The 22,377-nt window shown below is 37.9% G+C and overlaps 1 protein-coding gene across 1 annotated transcript in view; it reads right to left on the minus strand.

Annotated features, from left to right (window-relative positions):
* The window catches only part of SHANK1 (SH3 and multiple ankyrin repeat domains 1), a 3,668,399-nt gene that overhangs the window by 2,472,918 nt on the left and 1,173,104 nt on the right, over positions 1-22,377 (minus strand). Inside the window, exon 6 of the mRNA XM_044059396.1 lies at positions 4,867-5,034. Coding sequence (XP_043915331.1) covers positions 4,867-5,034 — 168 coding nt within the window. The remainder of the gene's footprint in view (positions 1-4,866; positions 5,035-22,377) is intronic.

A 22,377-nucleotide genomic window follows, 5' to 3' on the forward strand; every position in this document is an offset into this window, starting at 1 on the left:
AGCTATTAACATGCTTGTACAGGGTTCCTATGAAGAGTTCTGCATAGGCAGAAGTGTTCTCAAGGTTTATGGGGGCTTGAAATTTTACCAGGTTCTCACTTAATAGTAGTAGATTAGCCTTCGAAAAGTTTCTGAATATTCCAGGTTTAGCTGGGGTCCAGGTTTCATTTTTACTTCAAAGGACACCATTTTGTGATCTGACCTTACCTGGGAAGGCATTACAGTAGGGGGTGTGCAGCATTCTCCCATATTAATGAGGACCAGATCCAGCATGGTTGCACCCCTGGTTGGTGAATTGACTATCTGGTCCAGGGAGTTTGTGTTTACAAAATCCTGGAATCTCGGTGCATGTACATTTGGTGTATACTACAATCATGACCTCTAGAAATACTTTTGCTGACTTTCCCCTCCCTTCCTCCTCTCCTCCTCCTTATTCACTGGTTGAAATTTCCACTCTAACATTTGCTTTATGAGTCAGTAATAAACTCTCACACTTATGACATGTCAACACTTTTTAATGCTGCATGATATTGTATTTATCTTGTTTTAATGATGTGTATTATTCTACATGTCATGAGTGTATTCATTTTGTATTAATTCATATATTTACAGTATACTGTAATCTGGTATCAATTTTCACCTATGCAAATATATTTTCTGGTCTTTAAGTTGTGGAGCTCTTTTCTGTGGGCCTCCACTGAAAATAGATAAAATTATCTAGTCGGGCTTTCCCTGTAAAGCAATGTTAATGAATAAAAACAATGAATAAATGAATTTTGCTGCCATGCATCCATCCATTCATCCATCCAAATCCATCACCCATTTTTACAATGGGGGTGAGGTGTCACTTCAACAGGGATTCAGGTTTTACACACTCTGAAAAAATTTGATACATTTGTCAAGCTGCCTGTTGTTAGTGCTAAGAGGTGTTGGTCAGAAACAATCGAGGCATTAAATATACAGTAAATGTAAAAGTATGAGGTTCAATACAATTTAACACTGGAGAAATGGATCAGTTTGAAATAAGTCATCTGCAGCCCTTTTGCTAAGAATTTTGAATTGGAACATTGTGGGGATGCACATCTTTTAACATTATTTTTTTATACAAACCAAAACATAATTCTCTTGATACAGATGTTATCACTGATCTCCATGAAGGAGGATGGGATACAGGTTTAATACACCTGGGGTATGATAAATGAAGTAGTAATATTTTATTTGCAATAGTAGATGTTAAATCTCTATTATGATGTATACTTATATACATTTAATAACATTTATAAGGTTTATTATGAACTTATTTATGAATCCCCTTAAAGTTTTGTAGTCACTTGCTTGACAAATTGTACCTTTTCCATTTACTTAATTTTTGAATTAGTTTTGTTCCTTAGACATTTTGCCAAGGAGTCGATATGTTGCATAGCCAGCAGAAACAAGGTTGGGATTGGCTGATTCCTTTGTTAGTCGTTCCATTAATAACCGTGATTGACTACTGTAGTTTAAGTAGGAAGAACATTGCCGTGATGTTTGTTTATGTGCATTTAGTAAATACTATTTTGTTTTTAGTCACATGCATGTGGTTTACTTTTTTTTTTTTTTTTTTTTGTATTTGTGAATGAGTAAACTTCTTTATAAGGAAGTTTTTTTCCCCAGAAGAAATCCTTCAACCTGGACAAGATTGGTAAACACAGTACATATAACACTTCAGGTGTTTATGTTAAAAATCTCTTTAAAGATGATTCTTGAGTCAATCATTGTTTTCAAGTCTAATCAAAGAATGTGTTTATTGTTTTAACAAATATAATTTGATAACTGAAAATACAATTTGATAACTGAGTAGATATTCTGGTCACCTGACCATATTCAGCCATGACCCAGGCTCTGATAAGCAGCAAACAGAAATGAAGTTACAGCATACATTTCAGAAGTTTAAACAGTATTCTCATCATGTTATGTAAACAAGTGTATTATTCAGAGACATGAGCAACATCATTCTTTGATTAATAGTAGGATTAACATTTGAATAGTACATATTACTTACAGCAAGAAAATTCATGTTTTCACCTTAGAATGCTATTTGCAATATTTACAACATGTTTTCATCCAAAAGTAGCACTTACCGTATTCATAATAATGATTTTCCTCTCTTCAGTTGTATATCATAATAATAAAGAGGATGAGATAGAAGTGATTAAATGTGTCAGTGGTGTGGTCCCTTATTCCTTAAACTGTATGCCAGAAACAGGTACACTCTGATTAATTCTTAAGGTGTTCTTTTATAGATTCATAGTCTGTTACTAGGCTAATGACCTGGGGCCTTTCTAAGCCTACCCTGGTTTTCCCCAAAGAATAATGATGTCCTGCATCCAAATAGGACATTGAGGGTCAGGCTTTTATAAGTTACCTCTGTCCATGAGGGATATGGGTGCCAGCCTGGTGTAAATTTTCTGTTCCCCACCCACTTGTCTAAGTTGTTCATAAACTGGGTAATAGACAAAACTCAGCTTCACTTGGATAGGAAGCCTGTTCCATAGGAGGGGGAAGTCTCTGTGACACATATCTGTCTCTCCAGCCTGTTCTGTTTGTCATAGACAAAATTCATATCCCTAGATCTTGTATTTCTGTTACTCTTTGACTTTCAAGTATGTAGGAGATTTATAAGTGTGGGTTTTGTGAATGCCTTGTAAGTCAGGCATAGATCACCCCTCAGCAATCCTTAGGAAGCTGAGTAGAGGGAATGGGCTTTAAAATCACTCTTCACAGGCAGGTATTTTATGCCTTGTATTCTTTTTGCACAGAACCTTTGAGGTCTCTCTAGTTGCTGGATATGCCTGGTCAGGTATATACCAAAGGAAGCATTGTACTCTATGACTTGTCTGATAAGGGTGGAATACAGTGGGATAATGACATCTCTGGACCTAGAAGCCATGCCCTTACTTATAAGTTACGCAACATAAAAGGACTTCCTCACCAATGTTGCCACATGTGTACCCATATCCCTGACCACTGGGTCAACTCTTATGGGTATATTGCCAACATGGTAATTATCCAGGATGGTTGATTTCCCAAAGGGTACAATTATGCATTTCTTAGGATTGAGTTTAAAACCATTGTTTTGGCACCATTTTTTAGTCAGAAATAAATCTTCATGAAGAATGCTAGTGTCTGCAGGGGAGATGATGATTACCCCCAGCTAGCAATCATCTATAAATTTTGTCAGCCATAAACCTTCCGGATTTACTTGCATTTCAGAAAAATAGATACCAAAAAGGAGCAGGCCCACTACTGAGCCCTGAGGGACTTTGCCAGCGACTGGCCTATTGGTAGAAGTAGCCTCAACTATTTTGATCTCTTGGGTCCTATCAGTGGATGATAAAAGGGTTTATACCTAAATTAGTGAGCTTGTCTATAATGCCCAAGTTGGGTTTTGTATCAAAAGCCTTGGCCAGGTCAAGATAAGCAGTGTGCACAGTCTTACCTTCATCCAATGCTTTGGTGATCCTCTCAAAAAAGTCCACCAGATTTAATAGGCATGACCTTCCTTTAACAAAGTTGAACTGTGATGGGTGCAGCATTTCAAGGTCACATATGTTCTCATTTATCATGTCCATGATGATTATTTCCATGGTTTTACATAATAGGCTGGTAAGACTTATGGATCTTTAGTTACCTGGATCACTGGCTGGACCTCCTTTGTGCAGGGGAATGACAGTCACTATCTTTCATTCCTTGGGCACAAAACCTGACTGAAGTCTCCATTTGAAAAGTGATTCAAGTGGACCAGAGAGGTCATGTTTCATGCTATTTATTAAACATCCCAGGATGTTATCAGGACCCACTGATGCAGTGTTTTTGGCCTTGGAAAATGCATTAATGACCTGCTCTCTATTAATTAATGATTGGAGTGATTGTGTTATGTGGTATTTCCTTTGGACTACCAGGAAGAGAGAGGGAGGAGAAATTCGAGATGAACCTGTCAGCCAAAAGTTTGGCAATGGCCTCTGGTTCAATGTGGGTGATGCCATTTACAGTAAGTTCTGTGCATTGGTCGTGTATTTCCTCTGAGGTTACGGACATAGCTGTAGAAAGATTTCTGGTTGTCCTTTGCCAGAGAAGCTATTTCTTCTTCAAATTTAGCCTTTGAAGTATTAATTAACCCTCTTAACTGCCTGTTTAGATTGGACAGGGGGCTTTTAATATGTATGGTGTTGTTCCTCCTATGCTTGGCCAAGATTTGTTTTCTTTTTTCGTATAACCAATTGATATTGTGATTCTACCAGGAACCTCACTACAGGAAATTCAATTTTTTCCACTGTAGTGCGATCTTGGAGTTGGTGTATTTAATTTACGGGGGGGGGGGCAGAGCCCCCCCCCACCCATAGTGGTTGCAGGGGGGCTTGCCACCCTGCAGAAACATAGTAGAAAGTGTGTTTGTTAGTTAGGTGTTGTTATAGGTGGAGGGGATGTTATTTATATATGCATTGTAGTTTTCAATGTTATGAAGCACAGTTTCAATGTTCTGAATTTTCATTGTTTTGGGTTTTCAGTGTTTTGAATTTTCGATCTTATGGTCTCAATGTTTTGAAATTCAACGTTATGAAATTTCAATGTTATGAAGTAGACCCGGCTAAAGATAGGTTAACAAGTATAGTTAACTGTCTTGTTATCCTATTACATGTTGGCTATATAACTAGTTCTTCTTTCAGCACTAAGTGAGCAAGATCAATTTAGTTACATCAATGAAGTATAATTAGAAAGGCAAAATAGTTCATAAATGCTGAAATCTCATTAAGGTTAACAAATGCAGTAGCTAAGTATGTTTTTTGCGACATCAGTTTGTGAGAACTGTGGGATTCTGTCATTTACCTGGTGAACTTCTTGCCATCCATTCTCATCGTTAGTGCCAAGCTGGGCTCGGTTGTACAGCAGAAGCTCACAGCAATGAGGGTCCCCTCCAACAATAGCTGTGTGATACAAGGGTGTTAAACCTCGGCGGTCCTTATAGTTTGCTGATGCTCCCATGTCCAGCAAGATCTATAAATAATAAACAATGAAACTCATTTATCTGTTTATTTCAATAGGTTATTGTCATTTACTGCATGTTTAATGACAAATACAAATAAACAACATGATTTTTTTAATTAGGGCGTTATTTTGTCATTTATTGATTTTCTATATATATTAGTGGCAAATATTTCTTTTATGAAGTTACTGTCTTGTTCAAACAGACACACATTACTGTCAGAAAGCAGCAAAAGACTGAATTATTTTCCAGATCTAAGTGCAGCATAAAAAGAGTATGACTCAATGGATAACAATGGATAATAAAATACACTCCCTGAACATTTAGAGTTGCTTCCCTCAAATCCAGAATGGCTTACATTCAGGGCAAAACAGCACACCAAGTCCACCAGTATATATCAGATAAATATAACCCTGCAGTTTCTTGTATGAGCATGTCTTTTTGGAATCCAGAGTGATATTTCCCTTTCAACTTTTATGTTTTCCACTACCTATAATTTTATTTGCAAAGAAAGCTTGAGTGATTTACTCCGCTGAAATGGACAGCACATTAAGTTACAAATGGACACAGACACACACACAAATACGCGCGCACGCACAGTATTGTTACCGTTATTATTTGACCCATTTATCCACTTTTCTTTTAAAGGAATCCAAGTACATAGCAGTTCTAAACCTGGTGTGTTTGCTAATTCTAATATTTTACAATCCATTACTGTTGTCATTGTGAGACCTTAATATGCTATTTTCAATGTTTTTGTATTTTAATGCTGCACAAATTACTTATAATGTTGGCATTTTCATGGATCTTACTCATGCAAATGCAGCAAGGTGCTTAAAGAAAAAAAATCTGTGAAATAAGAGCCTACTAAAACAGAAAGGCACACAAACTGCCAAAAATGTTTCTTGTTTGCAATCTGGGAACTGATGCTGGTAATGATTATCCCATTAGAAATAAGATTTATGTTATAAATGTAATATCTAATAAGTTTATTATAGTAGGTATAATAATCAGGACAGAAAAAAAACTGCAGGATGATATGTATAGTTTAAAACATTTAACAAGTAGTTAATATGCAAAACAGTTAAACTTCAGGAGGCAGAAAATAAGCAACATATCACAGAATAGTGTGAGGAAATTATTAATTAATATAATCAGCTGTACTTGAAAAAACATACTATCTAACTATGACCACTGAGTACATAAGATACCGCCCTCTCACAAGTCAGAATATTTCTACCAGACAAAAAAGATAATTATTTGAATTCCCTACCACTAAGGAATAAACAGAGGATACACAGTCCTGGAAAAGAACAATTTGAAGAAAATAGGCATTAGAAATCGGGTATTTATATGATGTTAAAGAAGATAGGTGAATGACATAGTATCTAATTTCTGCAAATTAACATCTACCACGTTAACAAATATTAATAAAATTAATAATTTTAGCACTGTGTAATATGTTGAGAGGTCTGTGTAATGTTTTTCATGATATTACTTATAGCATGCATCAAACATCGAACCCATTAGAGCTGCATTGTGTGGTTGACAGCTCATCTTATCCAAAGAAAGTCTGATGCCAAAAACGTTGTAAAATAACTTATAAATTCACATATGTGGTTATGCCATCTATAGGCTGTGTTTGCATAAGTGTTTGTTTATTGTAAAGGCATGTTTATTGATTATTTTGGAGTGTTCAAAGATAATCACTGACTTGGTTTGGAAGATAAAGGGAGTAGAGATCTTGTAGAAATTCTCTACTGCATCAAACATCAGTTTAAGAGCAGGGAATCACATTTTCCTTCCAAATCACCCCACTGTTTTTGCCCCACTACTCCAAATAATAATCAATCAAGGAAAACCACCTTTTCAATCTATAAACTTATGCACACTCAAGCATACACAACACAAATCAATTTGCAACTTTTCATGTCACACATTTTGACACCAAACTTTGCCTAAAGTAGCTCAGCTATGGCCTTGGTAGGTTTTCAGATACATTAATCAACAGGTACTGAGTGTCTGTGTTTGTATGCTTGTATACTTGCACACAATGGTGGTGGAGTTACTGCAATCCTCCTGGGTCAACAGGGGAGGTGACAGCATCTATCTTCTCTCCCTCACTGACCACTGTAAGACTGCATTCTTTCTAATCACTTCATCCAGAAAGCACCACAACCGTATGTCTTTCTGTCTCCAAAACAAAAAGAATATTGCTGCTATAAACAAAGACTTGATGACTATTAATTGGTCCTTAATACTGTCTGCACCTGATACCTCCTAGCTATTAACACCCACAGAAACATTCCATTAATCCTTTGGAATGAGCACTTCTCCAAAGTAAAATGACTTTTTTAATAATTGATCATAAAGAACTGCTTAACTTTGTCAATCTAAAAGATGAAATCTATAAAACATGCAAACAATACATAAATATGGAAAGCAAGGCAGTCCTCAATAGTTAATAACCTAGCAAACACAGCCACTACAAGCATAAAACTATGCGACTACAAAGCTCATAAAAACACTGACGTTACAAACCTAAACACTCCTGGAAAATAGTCAACCACATTACTGGCAGAACGTACAGCCAAAACTCCTACACAAATAACTCCATACACCCAACCTCAGGTTTTTCATCCCTACCCATTACCACTATGCAGTCTCTGTAATTCCTCCTCACCCAGCTCAGACCACAACAAACTCAACCAGACACCAATATTAAACATCTTCACACCTCCCTCTAACTTTAAAACTATAACAAAAAAAAGATATTGAATTTTCATTTGACAATTATGATGGCCAACACATCTAATTCATTAAGCTCTGAAAATATCATCTCATATGACACCTTAATATCCTTTACACCCATTACCAGGATCAAAACTTCAAGCCCTACCACTGCAAACAAGTGATTATGCCTGTTAAAACAAACAAACAAACAAAAAAAACTCCTTGGTTAAAGACTTCTGCTCAATCTCTGTTATTCTAACATTTGGCAAAATATATGAAAAGATTATTCACCTTTAATTATGCAACAACCTAAAATCTAATAAAACACTGTCCAACAATCAACTTGGATTCTAGGCCAGCAGACACATGCAGAGAGCCTATTTTAGTCTAACAGATGACATACTAAAAATAGTGCTTTTACAGATGCTGTTTTTGTTGGGCTCGCCAAGACTTTTGATCTGGTGAACCCACAACCTACTCTCTCACTCAATAATTCAAGCAGGAATAAGTTACAATACCCTCAGATGAATTCAATGTTTTCAAATGAACAGAAAATTCTCTGTCAAAAACTATACTCCCACCTCTAGCAGTGCAACACTTTGTAAGCATGTTGCTCAAGGATCAGTTCATTCTCCCTTTTTGTTCACCCTCTTTATTAATTATCACTATCCTAACTTACAAATCATACTGTATGCAAAAGTTATATGATTACTTACAAATCCAATAATTCACTCTCTGAAATCAAGACAGAGGATGACCTTAACTAATCTTCCAGTTGGCTAACTAACAAACAGCTTATCTTAAACACCAAAAAAACTAAGACAATTATTTTCAGAGTTAAACAGAAGCTTGCTTCTGTCCTCAGAAGCTGTCACATGGGCTTCAACAACCAATCATCACTGGAAAATATACATTTTACATACCTAGGAATTTGGTTAAACCAACATCTAAATTTCCAAAACCACATCAAGGTTAATAATAGATAGACTGATAGATAGATAGATAGATAGATAGATAGATAGATAGATAGATAGATAGATAGATAGATAGATAGCATGATAAACAGGCTAGCTCTCTTATATTTTTGGCAAGGAATATATTATAGCAATAACCCATGCCTGGGTGTGGGTAATGCTAAATTTACCCATGGTTGGCGTGGTTTGGTCCCGAGGGCGAAGCCCGAGGGACCAAACAAAGCCAACCGTGGGTAAATTTAGCATTACCCACACCCAGAAGTGGGTTATTGCTATTATACCATGACATTATTTAAGAAAAGAAACTATTACTTTTCTTAAATAATGGCATAGTATAATGCCTGTTTACTGCCCTTCCGCAGATGTCTGGCATCCGCGGCAGTTCTGATGTACTGCGCGCCTGCGCAGTACATCAGAGTTGAGCAAAAGCAACGGAGAAAGCAAGGTCTCCGTTGCTTTTTTTTTTTGTGTTTCTCTATGTTAAATGAGTTTAACATAGTGAGACAGTTTTAAAATAAGCAACGGAGATGTCCGTTGCTTATTTTAAAACTGTCTCGCTATGTTAAACTCATTTAACATAGCGAAACACTAAAAAAAAGCAACGGAGATCTTGTCTCCGTTGCTTTTTTTTAAAACACTGTCTCGCTATGTTAAATGGGTTTAACATAGCGAGACAGTTTTAAAATAAGCAACGGAGATCTCCGTTGCTTATTTTAAAGCTGTCTCGCTATGTTAAACCCATTTAACATAGCGAGACAGTGTTTTAAAAAAACGTGTTATACTAATGGAAAAAAAGTCCGGGCGACCGGACCTTTTTCCATTAGTATAACTCGATTTACAACGGGCACGCTGGCCAATCAGCGTGCACGTTTTTCGGCGGTCATGGTATAATATACTTCCTGTCCCTTGAGGGTAGGGGTACTATTGGACAATGTGTTCTCCTTGCCAAGCTTGCCTCCAACTCAAGGAAAAATCTCATGGTACTGGCACTGTAGACCACTGCCAATAATATATACAAATTCATCTCCATAGCTCCTAAAACTGCCAAACCCTCTATGAAATCAAGTAGCTGCATGTATCAGTTAAAGTAGCATCTTGAATTTCTGGTATTTAGATTACTCACTCAAAAGACAGTCCCCTTCATTGTCCAACTTTTACTACCACAATACCGCCAGTTAGTACCTCAGATCCCCCTAAACTGTCATAGCATGTACACAAACCGACACAACAAATCTACATTACACTGATCTCAGATGCTCATTGGTGGTCTCTTTGACATGCATATCCCTTCTTGAACACCTAAAGGAGCTGTCCTCAAAGATGAATTGAAAAAGTTATTTTTGAAAAAAGCATCCTACACTTGCAATAATGATAGAGCTGAAATATATAAATATACTTGTAAAAACATACATTTATAGGTTCACAGATTGTTAGGCATTTACTAGACTATTGATCCAAAAGAATATTTAGAAGTCTAGCAATAAAATCCCGTGAAGTTTTTAGCACTTATTTTTTAAATACAGAGAACCCAGAGACAAGCAGATCATTTGCATGTTGTCACTATCCATGATGGACAAAGGTGTTAAGATAAGGATTAAGTTGAAATAGTGAAAGAAGTACATTGCTTTATGTGGCGAGGAAGACGGTTCCAATGAAGTGGTATTCCTTGTGATACATAACTATCCCTCTAATATGTTTTATTTATGTTGCATAAAGAGACTGAGATGTGTTGACCAAGTGTTAATTCCACCATTGGACTTGTGAAAGTGCACTAGGCATAGCAGAATAAGGACTGAAGAAGATCTTTACACAAGGCAGAGGCTGCCACTCTGCAGCCTGTATGACACCAAGAAGAGGGACAATGATGGGATGAACTGTGTAGCTTTCCTGATTTAAGAACTTCATTTTCTTTGTAAGAAAGTGTTTAGGCAATTTAAATTGCATGAGATATTTGGGCAGGTACATACCAAGGGGAACATCATGTGCAATCTCACATCTGATAAACAAATGGTAAATTGAGCATTTATTTCAGAATTAATATAACAATAGATAAAACTAGTTTTAAAATAAGGAAAAGCCACACAATGAAAACTCCTCTACCCTACCAACAACATAACTTCTTTTTAATTATAATTAATCCCGTGATGAGTAATGCATATATATATATATATATATATATATATATATATATATATATATATATATATATATATGGTTTACTATTAAAATACCATTGCACGCCTATGAACTATTCAAACTACAGATGTTCTAATAGTTCATATGTGTGCCAGCTACATAATCAAATGGTATATTTGCAAATGCACTGTGCATTCGCAAATGTAACATTCAATTATGCAGAAGGATTGCGGTACAGTGCGGTAAGGGAACTACATCACTTTCCTCACTGTAGTGTGATCTCAGAGTTCGAATATATAGTTGGGGGGGTGTGGGCGGCACAGCCCCCCACAAGTAAATGGGATGTTAGGTGTGGTAGCTAGGGAGTTATGGGAAGGTTGGAATTGCTGTTAAATGTTGAAAATGTCATGTTCGACATTTTCGGCATTAACAGCTTATTTTCGACATTAGGGCCATTAGGTAATGTGTACTTTTGGCAAAACAGTTTGCTGATAAGTACCGTTTTTTTTTTTAATTTTGAGATTTTAATAGTAAACTATATATATATATATATATATATATATATATATATATATTTTTTTTTTTTTTTTTGATAGGGGGGCTCAGTCTGCTAACATATACATGGGACTGCTCTCAAGTGGGTTTTTCATATCAGAATAAGCAATCAGTGTGTAGGTGGTATGTACAGTGTCCTATGCAAGCTGAGTATGCTGGACATTTCATAGAGCTGCCTATATGTTGCTCATTGCTATATATATGATCCTCTTTATGAGTCTTGTTTAGGACAGAAAAGTACACCAGAAAAGCTTCATATCTCAGCTCATCTTTTCTGTGCTGCATGCAATATCTGTGAAGCCTACTGTCTGATTTTCATGTTCAGGAACTTCCCTGCATAAAGTTTCAGAGTAATTTTAATATTTGCTGAGATTTACCCTCCCACATATATAAAATAATTGTACTTTGCGATTTGCTTAGCTATTTATTATGTGTAAGAACTGGGATCTGTGTTAATAGATAAGTAAACATGGTTAAAAAGATAAATCAGAAAAAATAAACATAACAGTAAATCCCCTTATCCTTCTCACTTATGGTAATTTCAGATGACTACAAGCACAATTGTACATAGAGCAGCCACTCCATAGCTTTTTAAAGACATAATTATATTCTTTTGGCTTTAAAACAGTCACTCCATAGCTTTTTAAAATCCATAATTCTACTGTTTTGTCCTTACTATCAGTAATGAATATTCCAATGTAGATAAACGATGCAATTCCTAGACACATTCAAAGGGCTTGGTGTTATAACATGCTAAGAAACTATCTTATTTGCTCATAGATAAAAATTTTAGTTTTGGAGAAAGTAAACAGAGTAGACACGTCTTCAAGTCTCTTCATAAGTAAAGCTATGTCAGAGCTGGAACAAATAAAGATTTGGGCTTCATAACAGTTTATTCTTACTGCAACTTTGCTCTGGTATCCAACTTTTAACCTCTTGTGGTCGTCTCATCTTGCTTTTAGAGTATTAATAAATTAATAAATATTAAAAAGAATAATGGCGAAAGTGGGAATTTAATAGTACAGAGACAGTCATATTATTATATATTGCCTATAAGCATTTAATGAGGGTTTAAGTTAAGTTCCTGTATATCAATTAAATGTCATAAATATGGCCATTGTTCAGTATAAAATGTTTTCTCTAACTCAGTAATAATTACCAATGTAAATGAGAATGTTAACAAGTGTAAAAATAAATGAACAAATTCAAAACATGGTCAGTGCTAAATTTGTTCTTTTCAAAACCAATATGATCTTTACAAATAATGCATTTTTTCAGAATAGTCTTAGTCTGTTTGATAGAACTGTACTATATAGATTCGTATGGTTCGCTATCAAATAGACAAATGGAGATGCTCTGCAGACAGAAAATCGAAAGACAGATGTTCATTTTCCCGTGTTGCCGATCATTCCATGTTCGAAGGTTCATATCAGCGAATGCTGCTGTGTATTCGCTGATATGAGCTCAAAGTAATGCAGAGAGATCATGGTACAGTGCGGTTTGGGACAGCCATCCCTTTCCTCACTGCAGTGCGATCTCAGAGTTGGAATATATAGTTGGGGGGGGGGTGCTCCCCTGCAAAGACGTGATGTGAGTTTCACTTACATGAGCTCCTATATGGACATTGTGTGCTCTGTTAGGCCAACATTTCGAATCTGCTGAATTCGTTCAGCAGATTTGACATTGTGACGACATATATTATTACTTTCGCTCTTTTCTTCGATGCTCCAAACAGGATATTTTTAAAGGGTGACATTTTGATAGTAAACTGATTTGTATGCCTATAAAATAAAGAAAAAGGTGCTACATTTGCAATTGTGTAAGGTAATTTATTAGGTTTAGGTATGACAGTGACAAGAGAATGAAATGATATCTTCTGTGTGTGTGTGTGTGTGTGTGTGTGTGTGTGTGTGTGTGTGTGTGTGTGTGTGTGTGTGTGTGTGTGTGCGTGCGCGTGTGTGTGTGTGTGTGTGTGTGTGTGTGTGTGTGTGTGTGTGTGTGTGTGTGTGTGTGTGTGCATGTGTACATGTGCATACTAACCCATATATGGAAAGCATGGAAGTCTGGTATGTGATAAAGTAAATATCTGTAAAACATCTTGTATTATAACATTACAGAATGCGTTTTGTGATGAGTGGCATAGGCACAAGTTACAAAAAGAGTTCCACAGTTGTGGAGTATCACACAAATCTGACCTTTGAGTTTTCCATCTATTTCTCTTTTAGTATTTCCCATTGACATTTTTGGGATAACTAGGTTAGTTGCATGCAATAACAGGGGTTTAAGGAAAATGTACAAATATTTTTAAAAGAAGTGACTCCAGAGGTGTATCCCATAGTAGCTTTTCAGGTAAATTAAATGTCTTTCTTTCTTTTAGTCTGTCCCCTTCACTACCCTTGTACTCACAAATGAAAACATTTTGCAGATCTGGAACATGGTTATTCAGCAACCAGAACACAGGCACTAGGAATGCTTATACATTCATATATAATTTTCTTAGTTAACAATAAAGCAAGTACAAGTCTGAAGAAGCGTCCAGAGTAGACGTGAAAGCGCTAACAACCCATGGAATAAAGTTCTTTTGCTGTTCAAAAAATTTTTATTGATTTTTGCTTTTTTGGTTGATGGTTGGCTTCGTTAGTCGTGGAGTACCTGCACCTTGATATAGACAAATTTCGTTTGGGGACATAACAGGTACCTTACCCTGAGAGATCTCTGTTTATTTATCAAAGCAAGTACATGATTTGCCAAAGGATGTTGCATGGTTCTCTCTGCCTCCACTTTAAGTCTATTAAGTTCCCCAATATATTCCCACTATTGTCTTTCTGGAACACAGCTGCTGCTAGCCCCTAGTGACATGCATCCAAATGCTGTACTACCTACTCAAACTGGTTTGATGGAAACCTGTCAAAGCAAACTGCTCATGCTCCACTTTGCACTTAACACCAATGATCCAATGGCACAGATTTCCCTGTTTGCCCAAACAAGCAGGTGTACTCAGAAACCACCAAAGAGTAAAAGGAACTGGTGTACAGTATGGTGTGCCCCCCTGGCCTACTAGACAGTCTGCTTACTACAGGTCCCTGACCTCCTACTGCCAGGGTTATTCATTGTGATGTCCCTGGTTGGTCTCCCTGAAGAGGTCCTGGAGCAACAGAATGATCTTTAGGTTAAGTAAGTCAAAATCCAAGTCAGACAAGTGAATCCTATCCAGCCTATACCATACAGGGTCTTGTTCTTTGAAGTTCCCATGCCAAAGGACTAAAAGATACAGTTTAGAGGCTACCTTAGTTATCTTTCTGTTAATATATTACTTGGTCTTTTCCACTGGCCAGGTGTTGTCCACCTAACCTGCTGCTTAACTACACAGCCTAATATTTCAAACCAAATTATTTATGCACCCTTGCAAACACTGTTCACTTTTAGGCAGTTATTCATAATCTTAGATATTAATCTCCTTTTTCTAATACTACAGGAACCATTTGATAACCCATAGGGACTAGCTGCTGCAAACATTCCTTTCTGACCATGCCAATGGACCTACTATTCATAGGTTCATAGGTAGATACTAGGCTATCTGCCCTAGGGCATTTATAAGCCTAGCCAGAGTGTATTTGGCTTCCACCTCCCTATTAGATTAGCCTACTGTGCCTCTGTAAAGTAGGTCACAGAAGGTACCCTTTTAAGATTAGTTAACTGTGCCTCTGTCTAGCAGGGACACAGAAGAGATCCCATGGGTGAATTTGTGATTTCCCATCCATGCGTCCAGATTTCGCTTGAAGAGGGTCAGCGAGGGGCTATGTCTAACATGAATTGGGATTCTATTCCAGAGTGAGGGGAGCCTCTGGGAAATGAATCTGTCCCTCCAGCATGTCCTATTTATTTTTGTGCTGAGGTTTAGGTCCCTGGAGCGTGTAGCACTAAGGGACTTGGATTTTTTGAGGTGGAGCATGTCCATTAATTCTGGGTTTGACATGGCTTTGTACATCAGGCATAGATCGCCTCTGAGTAGGCGGTAAGCAATGGAGTAGAGCTGGAGTTTCTTTAGTCGAGCTGCATAGGACATCTGTTTGTAGCCTATGATCCACTTGGTGATGTCCTTTTCGTGTCTCTTCAGTTGCTGCAGGTGTCAGGTAAGGTACATCCCAAAAGGGGCATTGTATTCAATTATGGGCCTGATGAGTGACGAGTAGAGGGGCACAATGACCTCTCTTGTTCTAGATGCGAACCCTTTTGTGATAAGGTGGGCTATATAGAAGGTCTTTCTAACCACTTTGGCAACGTGATTATCAAAGGAGAGATTACTATCTACGTTGGTCCCCAAATCTCTAATTACTTCTTCCGAACTTAAAGGATTATCACCTATGTGGTAATTTGTGGGCACCTTGTTTTTCCCAAAGGGGATGACTATGCACTTTTTAGCATTTAGCTTGAGGCCGTGGCTCTGGCACCAAGCATCCATTTCTGTGAGACTCTTCTGGAGGATACTTGTGTCAGCTGGAGATTCGATTATGGCCCCCAGTTTGCAGTCATCTACGAACTTTGTCAGCCATAATCCCCCCGTGTTAGCCTGAACCTCAGAGAAGTATATACCGAACAAGAGAGGTCCCAGACCTGAGCCCTGTGGGATGCCTCTTGTAACTGGTTTGGATTCGGATATGGTACCTGCGATTCTGACCATGTGGGTTCTATCTCTGAGCCAGTTTGCAACCCATCTTGTGATATAGGGGTTGATATTTAAGCTGGTAAGCTTATTTATGATGCCCGTGTGAGGTATTGTGTTGAAGGCTTTTGCGAGGTCCAGGTAGGCTGTGTGGACTACCTTGCCCTCATCTATGGCTTTGGTAACTGTTTCAAAGAAATCAACTAGGTTTAAGAGGCAAGATCTTCCCTTAACAAAGCCGAATTGGGTACGGTCCAGTGTCTGGAGGCTCCCAAAGTCTTTGTTTATGAGTTCCATGATAATACGCTTCATAGCTTTACAGACCAGACTAGTCAGGCTTATGGGGCGATAGTTTCTGGGGTCCATTGTGGCACCACCTTTGTGGAGTGGGACCACTGTAGCTGTACTCCATTCTTTGGGAACATATCCTGTAGTAAGGCCAAGTTTGAACAGTGACTTAATGTGAGGGTTCAGTTCTTCTTGGAGCTCGTGTAAGACACAGCTTGGGACACCATTCGGTCCCATAGATGCTGTGTTTTTTGCTTTGGAGAGGGCAGCTTTCACCTGTGCATCTGTGATGTCAGGGAGGTTACATTCAGTTGGGATAGGCATTTGCTCCTTTGGCGGGGAAGGGGGGGAGAAGTTTGCGCTGAATCTGTCTGCCAGGATGCTGGCTATGTCTGTAGGTTCGGTATATTTTGTACCATTATGCAACAATTCAGAACATATCTGGGAGTTTCCGCCCATGTTCCTGACATAACTAAAGAAGGCCTTGTGATTATCTTTAGTGTCTAGGGCAATTTTTCTTTTGAAGCTGGCCTTTGATGATTTTATGAGGGATCAAAGTTTCTTGCTAATACTGATCAGAGATGCCTTCCCTTTTTGGGATTTTGCTCTGTCATGTAGTAGCTTCCTCCTTCTGTTGTATAGCTTATTTATGGCCGGAGTCCACCAGACCGGTCTCCTGTTTTTGGAGGAGTGAGTATTGGTTTTATTTGGGATAGCACGATACATGCATTCCTGCAGGTGCTCATAGAATGCATTTGTAAAGGATTCTGCAGATTTTGCTGTATTATCCTCTGGCCCAGAGGCTTTGAAGGATTCTACCTCAGTCTTGAGAAGTGCAAAGTTGGCTTTTGAGAAATTCTTTACAGTGATTTCCTTGGCTTGGGGTGGGGACAGGATATGGATGTCCAGGGAAATTTGTTTATGGTCTGATCTTACCAATGAGTGTTTACCTCTGGTATGGAACAGAGAGTCCCCATGTTGGTGATGACCAGGTCCAATATGTTATTCCCTCTTGTGGGAGTGGTGACCAGTTGTTGCATTGTGTTAGAGTTTATAAATTCAAGGAACCATTGGGCGAGGGTGTTTGGGCTTGAGTAGTTTTCCTAGTCAATGCTTGGGTAGTTGAAGTCACCCAATAACATAATGTTTGGAGAGACCTTCATATTCTCCAGTGTTCTCAGGAATGCCAAGAGGGGTTCCTGTAATAGGGAGGGTGTTCTGTAGCAGGCTACAAACTGAAAGGCAGTTTTGCCTGCTGTTAGTTGCACATGGATGGTTTCTGATGCTTCGTGCAGTGCCACTAACCTGGAGGTGTAGGTATCTTTGATGAATACAGATACTCCCCCTCCTTTTGTGCTTCGGTCCAAGTTTTGGGGCCGAAACACATGGTATGAGTTATAACCTGGTAGTGCTGGGGTGCTCTCAGGAGCCTTGAACCAGGTTTCTGTTACCGCACAGATATCGATTTTCTCCATACTGAGGAGAGCCTCGAGTGCGTGCATCTTGAGGTTTAGACTTCTGACATTGAGTAGCATTACCTTTAGTTTTTTTATCCTTGGGTTGTCTATGGAGGTAGGTTTGTCCTTTGAGCCTTGCCTAAAAAAGGCACTATGGGGTTGGCAAGAGCCTTGGCCAGTATATGAAAGCCTAAGGGTGACAGGTGCAAGCCGTCCCTAGCGAAGCAACGTGGCTTGTCGAGCATGTCATCCCAGGCTGACAGACACTGGATCCCCTTTGAATGACACCAATACTTTAGCCAATTGTTGAAACTGATCATTTTGTCTTTATACTGTGGCATCATTCTTGGTGAGGGCAAGATGCTACTCAACGTCAGGTTCATACCAGCCTGGGCTACATGGTCAGAGAGCTCCTCTATGTCTCTTTTCATGTAGTCCAGGGAGGTATGTCTCAGGTCATTCACACCAGCATGGACATTGATGGAGTCATACTTGTACTTGCTTTGGAGTGACCTGAGTGCTTGCATTATATGGCGGATCCTGGCACCTGACAGGCAGCTTACAGTGACCTTCTCCTTGTTCAGTCTGGTGAGTGGGACATCAGTGTGCCGGACTACAGAGTTCCCTATAACAAGTGTATTTGGTGTGTTGTTTGGCCTTAAGGGCTGTGACTGTGAGGCACACTGATTTTGTGAGATATGTGATTCATGGCTATTGTTGAGGGGTGGCTTTTGCTTGGATATCTGCTTAGGAGGTCTTTGCTGTTTAGGCAGATTTTTATTTAGAGCCTCCGAGTATGTTTTTGTGTGTTTATGTGTTGGGTATGCAGATGCAATAGGTCTGTGTGAGACTGGATTTCTGGTGTGTGTTGTTACCTTTTCCTCCTGGGTTGAGAGAGATCTACCTCCAGTTTGGCTGTGTAACTGCATCTCTCACAAGTATTAGAGTTTGTTGGAAGGAGGAGAGGGTTGTCTGTGTACATAAGGCAATTGTAACATTGCCTCAAAATTCCCAGATTCACCAGCTGGACTGGAGAGTAACCTTGAAACTGACCCTTGCACATACCAGTTAGTATAGGGAACTGTTTTTTTACTGATCAGATTAGGGAAGGGAACTGATTTTTCACTTAATCAGGAAGGACCAATCGGGAGCCTAATACTTATGAGAAGTCAAGGAGGGTGTAGTGCTTTAGTTAGTTAGTGTTTCCTTATAAGAGCTGAGCAAGTGCAGGGCTTTAGAAAGAGAATAGAGCAATTACTTTGAGAGTTTGAACAGTTCTAAGGGAAAAAATGAAGAGCAGACTTTGTGGAGCCTGGAATAGTTTAAACCTGTTTAGGCGGCGCTGCCCGATGCTGCTCACTGCACAAAACTGCTCAAAAAGAGAGTTGTAGGGTTTTAAGAGAGAGAGATCAAGGAGTTTAGAATTGACCCAAAACGGCCAATAAAACTACAGCTTCTAGGTAGTAACCACTCTTCCATGGACAGGCAGGCTGTTCAGTGTTAACCACTCCCACTGGTGAACACAGAGACTTCCCTTTAGCCCAAGCAAGCACTGGCCTTCTAGAAACTTCCAAACAGTTCAGAACAGCAAATCTGTAACTGAACTTTCTTAACTTTTAGAAGGTGGGAAAAAAGCAAGATTTTTTTGTATTTTTTTTCTTTTTGTTGTAGTTTAAAGGTAGCAGATATACACAAGCAGCAAAATAATCACAACAGTGCAATAAATGACCCCACACTTGAGTGCTAGGCCAAAATCAGGTAAAATGCAGTTTTTAGAGAAAAAAAACGATTTTAAATTAAGTGCAACACAGGAAATGCAGTAAACAGGCTCTAGATGTGTTCCAAGTACTGTTACTGTTACAGATATAAACTTTAGCAAGCCGGAAAATACCAAAAAATAGGCGGCAAAGCAGTAAAACTGTAAGTCATTGATCTATGAATTAGAGCGAAAATGATGTAAATTGAAGTCCCTTGAGTATAACATTTTATATATTCAGAGGTGTGTTTAACTCAAATGAGTTGCCCAAGGACTTAGACTGCATAAGTTTCCCAATGGGATCTCTAACAGTGATCCCATATTCAACAATTTACTTTGTTTAATAATATTGGGCGTGAAAGACACTGGTTAATAATCAGTCATTAGAAGCAACGACTTCCTAGTTTGGGTGATGACATTTGTAATCTGAATGACAAAATTATCTGACATCCAATGTTTGAATTTCATCATGATTTCCACCTTAGCCTTGCATCAAAATTGATAGATATGTTCCAACATTCGTTTCAAGAAAAAATAAGAAACATAAAAGAAAAGCCATATCTTATGCTAATAACAGAGCTTATTTGATTTGGAGCAAACATAAAGATTATACCAACATTAATTTAATATCAAATACTAACAGCATAGGTAATGGTGTTGGACAGCTAAGCAATTTTCTTCATGTTTCTGTTAATTCTAACAATGTGTCAGGAGTGAGTACTAGTTCAAGTAGCAGTAATATTGTCGTTAATACCCCAAACACAGTAGAAATAAACATTAATGTAGGAAACTTGCCAGTTTCCCTGTTATTTCAGAGATGGAATCGAGTTCAACAAGCCAATATGACCAGGAACAATCAAGAGAACACAAGAAGAAAAAGAGGTTGAGGAAAAGAGGTCATGAAAGATAAATTTTGGACATCCTATATTTAATTTAAGTGAACGTGTTTTTTTTTTTCCAATGGTGAACTTAGTGTCCTGTTTATAAGAGTTTCCTTTATACTCACTAAACGTGTTTCTTATACTGGATTAATTCAAACTTTTTGTGCTTAAACTGAATTTGAAATTTATTCAGTATGATGTTTGTTTAAATAAAAATGAAAAGGTTATTTGGAAACCAAGCAGGTTTAACCCTCCTCTTATTAATATTTTTGCAAAAACACGTGAAGCCAATTTTGATATTACAAAGAAATGTAAACCTAAGAGCAATTTTTTTTAAATTTAAGTTATGGGGAACAGATAGCTTTGAATAATTTAACACAATACAAGTAATTATATGAGAGCCGACAAAGGCTGTGAGATTGTCATAATGGAATATTCTAAATATGTTAATGAAATGAACAAGTTGTTAAACACTGAAAGTTATTGTAAAGTTAGTAGAGATTATGTAAAAAAATGTTTTGATGAAATGGATAGAATGTTATTTGACTTGTTCAATCAAGGTTGTATAAATATATTGAGACTTATGACTTCCTTTTAATTGAAAAGCCTGAAATTGGCAATTATTCAACATCCCCAAGGTCCATAAAAATGAAAAAGTTCTACCTTTTAGACCAATTGTGTCTTCCTCTAAACATAAAACTGTTTCAATTTCCAGTTATTTAGATGTAATTTTGAACCCTATCATGCAGAAGTCCATTTTTCTTAATAGATTCTTTGACATTTGTGGAATGTTTTAAGACTTATAGTTTTACTGGTAAAGAAAAAATAATGGGTACCATAGATATTACTTCTTTATACACAAGTATTAAACAAGATGAAGGGTTGGAATTTTTGAAGTTCTATGTATTAAAATATGGAGGACTGGATAAAAATGCTGCCAACCTTATTAGTGTATTAGTTGATTTAGTGCTAAAAATATATATTCTTTAATTTAATAACTGCGGTGGTGGTGCTGTGGTGGCATTGTCACCTCACAGTAAGATGTTGTCCTGTTCGATTCTCAGCTAGAGCGTCTTCTGTGTGGAGACATGTGAATGGGCGCACCTTCGTTGAAGGTTGTGCATCAGGGCCGGCAACTCGGCATGTAAAAGTCTACTGCCAATCATTAGCGGACCGGAGTTCCGCTGTGGTGACCCCTAGCTGGCAAAAGCCAAAAGACACAACAATCTTTCACCAGAAAACTGGTATAGCAAAGGGTGATAAAGTAGGGCTAACATTTGCAAATGTATTGTTTTTGTTGAAGGGAAGAAACAGTGTTAGTTAAATTATCTTTGTTTAAATGTGTTTTATTTTATAAATGCTGCATAGATGATTTGTTTTTTATATGGGTAGATGAAAATTTATTTAAACAATTTACTGAGGAAATGAATTATGGTATTTTGAGATTAAGTTTTACAGTCAGTGGCCAAGATGTTAGTGTTAACTTTCTTGATGTCAAGGATCAGCTGGATATTGCAGAGAAAACGTTTGAAAGTTGCATCTACAGAAAAAAAAAATACTTCTGGAAATTGCTACCTTTTTTAGTCATCATCTGTAGTTTATGGGGGTCGCCACAGTGGAACTCCAGTCCTCTAATGATTGGCAGCAGATTTTTATGGTGCCGAGTTGCCAGCCCGATGCCCAACCTTCAACGAAGGCACACCCATTCACGCATGTCTTTCAAACGCCACTCGACCATGGGGAGGACATGCAGACTCCACACAGAAGGTGCTCCAGCTGAGACTTGAAAGGGAGTACCTCTTGCTGTGAGGCAACAACACTACGACTGCACCACCATAGCTGTTAAAGGAAAAAATATAAAAAATAAAAAACGTACAATACTTTGGTTGCATAAGTGTGCACACCCTTAAA

Source organism: Protopterus annectens, chromosome 17.part0 (genome assembly GCF_019279795.1).
Source record: "Protopterus annectens isolate FY-2018-M chromosome 17.part0, PAN1.0, whole genome shotgun sequence".
NCBI classification, from domain to species: Eukaryota; Metazoa; Chordata; order Ceratodontiformes; family Protopteridae; genus Protopterus; species Protopterus annectens.